Source organism: Entelurus aequoreus, linkage group LG12 (assembly GCF_033978785.1).
Source record: "Entelurus aequoreus isolate RoL-2023_Sb linkage group LG12, RoL_Eaeq_v1.1, whole genome shotgun sequence".
NCBI lineage: Eukaryota > Metazoa > Chordata > Actinopteri > Syngnathiformes > Syngnathidae > Entelurus > Entelurus aequoreus.
Genome location: NC_084742.1, coordinates 72,186,898 through 72,194,985, shown reverse-complemented (window position 1 = coordinate 72,194,985; position 8,088 = coordinate 72,186,898). Strand labels below are relative to the sequence as shown.

Genomic DNA, 8,088 nt, shown 5'->3' with positions numbered 1-8,088 from the left:
GCCAGGGCGGGTCTTCGGCTCGCTTCGGTCCTTTCCGGAAGCGCTCGGCGAGCCGACGCGGCTGGCGAGAGGGCGACGAAGTCCGGACGGGGGAGGGAAAAAAAGACACAATTTGACCAAATCTGCTTTTGTCAGCTTATTCACTGACACGTGAATATTTGCCAACGGGATTTGGCGCACCTGCAAGTCACGTGACCTTTGGCAATGATTGACAGATGTCACAATGATGATGATGGAGTGGACTCATTTGTGTTGTTTTGAACTGAACTTTTTCAGCTGTTGTATGAGGTGGCGACTTGTCCAGGGTGTACCCCGCCTTCCGCCCGAATGCGGCTGAGATAGGCTCCAGCAAGGAGCAAGGGACAAGCGGTAGAAAAATGGATGGATGGATGGTATGCAAACGTCATATTTTAATGCACATAATGACTACCGTGTGCGAGTGTGGTTACACACAAAAGACTGAGTGTCCCTCTGACAAACAACAGTCATGCTGTGGTGTGTGTGTGTGTGTGTACGTGTGTGTGTGTGTGCGTGTGTGGTTGTGTGTGTGTTTCCTCTTTTTTTTCACTCTCCAAAACAAGTCGGCCTTCATGTCCCCACCGCCTCACAAAGCTTCCCTTCACCGCTGGGTGTGTGTGTGTTGTGTGTGTGTGTGTGTGTGTGTGTGTGTGTGTTGTGTGTGTAGCACTGAGAGGAAGACGATGCAGCGAGGGAGGATGAAGAGAACATTCTCTGCATGGTTTGAGGTTAACTTCAACCAACAGCAACACAATGTAACACAACAATGTAACACAACAATGTAACACAACAATGTAACACAACGACGCAGTCAAACGCAACATGAACGGCAACAGTCTTAAAGACTCGTTATTGATGTTTTGTATCGTGACATTTTTTTCTTTCTTTTGGGGAGTAATTAAAGATTATTTTATTAAATTAAACCTAAATAGTCTCAATCGTTAGTGCTGCGTTGTGTCAGAATGATGCTTAATGCAGGTAATGCACTTTTGGAGTTATTGAACAAGTGAGCAGTCTGCCGCCCTCCTGTGGTCACTTTGAGTAAGTACACGATGATGTACTTGCACTTTCATACAAATGACTTCCTCCATTGTTCTGCATCAGGGATGTCAGTAAAAACTTTACATTTACCAAATTTTACTGTAAAATATTGCGTTTGTTTTTTTTAACAACATTTTACGGTTTAGTTTAGTTTATTAAGGATCCCCTATTAGTCTACACCGCAGTGGAGACTATACTTCCTGGGGTCCAGGCAAAAAATATCACACAATCACAAAACAAAAGATTACAATGCAGTACAACATGATCCAATAATAAAATGTTGTAATACAAAAATAGCAACAACAAAGAACAAAAAAACAAACAAACAATGACTTCCGAGTTTACATAATGAGTGTTCATACCAAAGATAAAAGGAGCAATATAAATATATATATATATATATATATTTCTGCAAAAATAAAACAAAGAACCAATGGCCTAAAATATACCCATTAGTGTACCAAAGACAATCAATAAGTGATGAAAAAGTACCATCCATCCATTTTCTACTGCTTGTCCCATAATCACTAAAATAGTCAATATGGTACTGTAAATGGAAAAACAATACCACTACCGTAAAAAACAAATGTACCGTCTTACCATGTACAGTAATACACCGTTAAAAACAACAACCGTAGATTTTACAGTCAAAAACTAGCAGCTCAGTCAACAAAGTTTTAACGCAAAAAACAGTAGTCGTTTTTTTTTTTTAATTTACAGACCACGAAAGGGAGAAGTGGTAGAAAATGTTTGGATGGATGCTGTAAATAAAAATGTAAAATGTATTGTCATTTTTATTAATTTGATGGGTGGTTTGCTGTAAAGTTAAGTATCTTTATTTACAAACCCTGTTTCCATATGAGTTGGGAAATTGTGTTAGATGTAAATATAAACAGAATACAATGATTTGCAAATCCTTTTCAAGCCATATTCAGTTGAATATGCTACAAAGACAACATATTTCATGTTCAAACTCATACACTTTATTTTTTTTTGCAAATAATAATTAACTTAGAATTTGATGACAGCAACACGTGACAAAGAAGTTGGGAAAGGTGGCAATAAATACTGATAAAGTTGAGGAATGCTCATCAAACACTTATTTGGAACATCCCACAGGTGTGCAGGCTAATTGGGAACAGGTGGGTGCCATGATTGGGTATAAAAGTAGATTCCATGAAATGCTCAGTCATTCACAAACAAGGATGGGGCGAGGGTCACCACTTTGTCAACAAATGCCTGAGCAAATTGTTGAACAGTTTAAGAACAACCTTTCTCAAGCAGCTGTTGCAAGGAATTGAGGGATTTCACCATCTACGCTCCGTAATATCATCAAAGGGTTCAGAGAATGTGGAGAAATCACTGCACGTGAGCAGCTAAGCCCGTGACCTTCGATCCCTCAGGCTGTACTGCATCAACAAGCCACATCAGTGTGTAAAGGATATCACCACATGGGCTCAGGAACACTTCAGAAACCCACTGTCAGTAACTACAGTTGGTCGTTACATCTGTAAGTGCAAGTTAAAACTCTCCTATGCAAGGCCAAAACCGTTTATCAACAACACCCAGAAACGCCGTCGGCTTCGCTGGGCCTGAGCTCATCTAAGATGGACTGATACAAAGTGGAAAAGTGTTCTGTGGTCTGACGAGTCCACATTTCAAATTGTTTTTGGAAACTGTGGACGTCGTGTCCTCCGGACCAAAGAGGAAAAGAACGCAAAGTGTGGAAGGCAGCATGTGTGATGGTATGGGGGTGTATTAGTGGCCAAGACATGGGTAACTTACACATCTGTGAAGGCACCATTAATGCTGAAAGGTACATACAGCTTTTGGAGCAACATATGTTGCCATCCAAGCAACGTTACCATGGACGCCCCTGCTTATTTTAGCAAGACAATGCCAAGCCACGTGTTACATCAACGTGGCTTCATAGTAAAAGAGTGCGGGTACTAGACTGGCCTGCCTGTAGTCCAGACATTGAAAATGTGTGGCACCTGCAATGTGAGAAGGGAGACCCCCGGACTGTTGAACAACTTAAGCTGTACATCAAGCAAGAATGGGAAAGAATTCCACTTCAAAAATGTGTCTCCTCACTTCCCAAACCTTTACTGAGTGTTGTTAAAAGGAAAGGCCATGTAACACAGTGGTGAACATGCCCTTTCCCAACTACTTTGGCACGTGTTGCAGCCATGAAATTCTAAGTTAATTATTATTTGCAAAAAAAACTAAAGTGTATGAGTTAGAACATGAAATATGTTGTCTTTGTAGCATATTCAACTGAATATGGCTTGAAAAGGATTTGCAAATCATTGTATTCTGTTTATATTTACATCTAACACCATTTCCCAACTCATATGGAAACGGGGTTTGTAATTTCCAGGTGTTTGCGAGCCAGATAAAATGATACTTCAAATGAATGAAATGGTTGTATATAAGTCAATAAACATTCATTGTGTGAATGTATAGAAAGTAAAAGTATTTAGTTGCATCCACGTGAGCTTTGTTGGAGTGTCAGGTGACACGTCATCAATAATGAATGAGAGTTTTTCTTCTGGCCAATCAGGGCCCGCCCCTAATAGTGCACGGACCAATCACAGAGACAGATCTTCGTCATCTCTGTCAGGTGCGCATCACCTCTGTGACGTCTCATCGCAGTGCTCGCGCGAAGCCGCAGGTGAGAGGGGGGGGGGGGGGGAGAGACCCCACAAAGTTACCTTCCAGTGACGTCATGACGCTCCTGTCCCGCCGCAACGTCAAACTGGACTCGTTCCTGCAGCGGACCTTGGAGCCGGACGTGTACGCGCGGGTCCGCGCCTACGAGCCGTGCGTGGTGGTCTCGCCCGCGCGCAACAAGGTCTACATGCACGCGGTGCTGAGCGACGAGCGCGTGTACGTGGCGGAGTACAGGCCGCGCACGCTGGCGAGCGTCGTGGGCTTCGGGAGCGTGCGTGACATCAGACTGGTGAGTAAGGCTGACAAAACACGCAAAAGCGACCTGGTCGTCGGTGACGTCACACGCTCAGACTCCGCCCCCTGCACCTTAGATCAACGACCTGCCGGACTTCCTGCGCGGGAACAGCAGTGCGCAGAGTCAACATATAAGAATAACTTACGTGCTCCACAAAACTGCCGCCAAGGACCCTCATTGGCTCAGACGACAGGGGGCGGGGCTTCAACCTGCATCCACTCCTGCACAACTGTACGTAAAACACACACACACACACACACACGCACGCACACACACACACACACACACGCACACGCACGCACACACACACACACGCACACACACACACACACACACACACACACACACACACACACGCACACACACACACGCACATTCTTGTATTTGTTACCTTCTTGAGACCGCCGAAAAATGCCACCTCCTTTTTTTTAATTTTAATTAAATCAACATAAAAAAAACAAAAAACCTCCCTGCTGGTCCACTAACATTTCTATTAATTACTATTTTTTAGAGATGTCCGATAATATCGGCCTGCTGATATTAATTAATTTATCTTATTTTACAATTTTTTTTAAAAAGGACCTTATCTTCACCATACCTGGTTGTCCAAATCAGGCATAATAATGTGTTAATTCCACGACTGTATATATCGGTATCGGTAATTAGAGTTGGACAATATCGGAATATCGGATATCGGCAAAAATCCATTATCAGACATCCCTACTATTTTTTATGTAATTGTTTTTATATTGTTTTACTTTCTTTTTTATTCAAGAAAATGTTTATTTATCTTATTTTATTTTAATTTTTAAAAAAAAGGACATTATCTTCACCAGACCAGGTTGTCATTCACACAAAAGGGTTGTTTATTTCTGTTATTAATATTCTGCTTCCTACAATACAAAACAGGCCTGGGCAATTATTTTGACTCGGGGGAGCCAAATTTAGAGAACAAATGTGTCTGGGGGCCGGTATATCTATTTTTAGGAACACTAATACAAAACCTCATAATAAAGTCTGATTGAAAGCTAAAAACGTTATGACAGACCGCCTTAAAAAACGTAATGAAATTTAAACATTTTCTATGAAAGATAAAACACTGAATATTGAGATAAATGTCACACCCCCTTTCGATCAACATATTTTACAATCAAGTGAAACGCAACATTGTTTAGAATTTTTTGTTTGTAATTGGTTTTGAATCATTATTTACTTCAAGGTATTACAGTATGTCTCTATATACATATTTATTCATTAATTTTGTAATCATTTTGGCCAAAGGGGGTCTCACTTAAATTTCTTACACACACTTGTTAATACATACGTTGACCAAAGGGGGAGTACTTCAAATTTTTACACACACTTATTTCATATGTTGACCAGAGGAGGAGCACTTTTAAAAGACAATTTGAAAAATCCTTCCTTTTTGGGACCACCCTCATTTTGATAGATTTCACCAGCAGGGGGTGCAAATGAGACATTCTCTATTAGATGCAATGGTTTTCCATATTAGGACCATGATTTGTGTCATCACTTGTCCTCATATGGAAAATACCTCTCCTTGTTGACGTCTCAAGAAGGGCAGCAATACAAGAACATTGTTAGAGACTATGTTGACATGGAACACTCCATAAAACCGAAGTAAAGAGAAAGGTCAAAGTTCAAGCTTGAGAGTGTCATAGATGTCTCACTTTGTCACGTGACTTATTTTAAGCGGTGAGTGTGACAAAAGTTCTTTTGGGGACCAGGAAGCAGAGTGAAGCGGACACAGAACTGTCCAAGACCCCCCGTCGGCGGCAGAAGTTGGACCAGGTCGGTATATGCTTTTGTCCTCCCAGTTGTGTGTGTGTGTGTGTGTGTGTGTGTGTGTGTGTGTGTGTGTGTGTGTGTGTGTGTGTGTGTGTGTGTGTGTGTGTGTGTGTGTGTGTGAAGGTTAAAAATATGCTTTCTGTGCTTATTCAGGTGGTGAAGAAGTTTGGGAAGGTTCTCTCTCGCTTACGGACAGGCGACCATGTGACCACGAGCAGCAGGTGGGGAGAGGAGGAGGAGGCGGAGCTCCATCTCTACGCCATCTCACGCACATCCAAACTTTACCTCCACCTTCACAGCTGCTGGAACACTTTCATTATAGTGAGGAGGAACATCACTCACTGCATCTTTGCACCACGGCTAAAGTGTGTGTGTGTGTTTAGAGGTCCACCCTGGCCTTTGACGAACTTCACAGACCTTCATCTGACTCCTTACCACCCCCAACCATCAGGTAACCACACTTTGTTTGCTAAACTACTTCTACACTCACTTTTTATTATAGTTACAGTTAGAGATGTCCGATAATATCGGCCTGCCGATATTATCGGCTGATATATGCGTTAAAATGTAATATCGGAAATTATCGGTATCGGTTTTTTTTATTATCGGTATCGTTTTTTTTTTTTTTTTATTTTTATTTTTTTAAAAATTAAATCCACATAAAAAACACAAGATACACTTACAATTAGTGCACCAAGCCAAAAAACCTCCCTCCCCCATTCACACTCACTCACACAAAAGGGTTGTTTCTTTCTGTTATTAATATTCTGCTTCCTACATTATATATCAATATATATCAATACAGTCTGCAAGGGATACAGTCCGTAAGCACACATGATTGTGCGTGCTGCTGCTCCACTAATAGTACTAACCTTTAACAGTTAATTTGACTCATTTCCATTCATTACTAGTTTCTATGTAACTGTTTTTATATTGTTGTACTTTCTTTTTTATTCAAGAAAATGTTTTTAATTTATTTATCTTATTTTACAAATTTTTTAAAAAAGTACCTTATCTTCACCATACCTGGTTGTCCAAATTAGGCATAATAATGTGGTAATTCCACGACTGTATATATCGGTTGATATCGGTATCGGTAATTAAAGAGTTGGACAATATCGGAATATCGGATATCGGCAAAAAGCCATTATCGGACATCCCTAGTTACAGTGCCCCCGGTGGTCTGGCATGGACAAGACAGCCAGCTAATGTCGTCATGGTATTTCTAAGTGTGTGTGTGTGTTCTGGCAATGCTTGCTTAACGGGGACATCGCTCGGTTTACACAGTCACCTTTAGGGGACCTCTGACGGTATGGGGACAAAAAAAACAGGTCCCCTAAAGCAGTGGTCCCCAACCTTTTTGTAGCTGCGGAAAGGTCAACGCTTGAAAATTTGTCCCATGGACTGGGTTGTTTATTTTTTTATTTTTTTTGGCATAAAAAAATACAATCATGCGTGCTTACGGACTGTATCCCTTGCAGACTGTATTGATATATATTGATATATAATGTAGAAAGCAGAATATTAATAACAGAAAGAAACAACCCTTTTGTGTGAATGAGTGTAAATGGGGGAGGGAGGTTTTTTGGCTTGGTGCACTAATTGTAAGTGTATCTTGTGTTTTTTATGTGGATGTAAAGGCCTACTGAAATGAGATTTTCTTACTTAAACGGGGATAGCAGATCCATTCTATGTGTCATACTTGATAATTTCGCGATATTGCCATATTTTTGCTCAAAGGATTTAGTAGAAAAGATCGACGATAAAGTTCACAACTTTTGGTGGCTGATAAAAAAGCCTTGCCTGTAGCGGAAGTAGCGTGACGTCACAGGTTGTGGAGCTCCTCACATCTGCACATTGTTTACAATCATGGCCACCAGCAGCGAGAGCGATTCGGACCGAGAAAGCGACAATTTCCCCATTAATTTGAGCGAGGATGAAAGATTTGTGGATGAGGAAAGTGAGAGTGAAGGATTAGAGGGCAGTGGAAGCGATTCAGATATGGAAGATGCTGTGAGAGGCGGGGGTGACCTGATATTCAGCTGGGAATGACTACAACAGTAAATAAACACAAGACATATATATACTCTATTAGCCACAACACAACCAGGCTTATATTTAATATGCCACATAACAAACACCTCCCCCCTCCCGTCCATACAACCCGCCAATACAACTCAAACACCCGCACAACACACTCAATCCCACAGCCCAAAGTACCGTTCACCTACGCAAAGTTCATACAGCACATA

At 41.3% G+C, this 8,088-nt stretch overlaps 1 protein-coding gene across 1 annotated transcript in view; it reads left to right on the top strand.

Annotated features, from left to right (window-relative positions):
• The first annotated feature begins 3,749 nt into the window (after positions 1–3,749).
• The window catches only part of lg12h12orf56 (linkage group 12 C12orf56 homolog), a 10,985-nt gene continuing 6,646 nt past the window's right edge, over positions 3,750–8,088 (top strand). Inside the window, exons 1-5 of the mRNA XM_062064441.1 lie at positions 3,750–4,021; positions 4,104–4,258; positions 5,776–5,839; positions 5,990–6,157; positions 6,220–6,287. Of these exons, the coding sequence (XP_061920425.1) occupies positions 3,788–4,021; positions 4,104–4,258; positions 5,776–5,839; positions 5,990–6,157; positions 6,220–6,287 (689 nt within the window). The 5' untranslated portion in view covers positions 3,750–3,787. The remainder of the gene's footprint in view (positions 4,022–4,103; positions 4,259–5,775; positions 5,840–5,989; positions 6,158–6,219; positions 6,288–8,088) is intronic.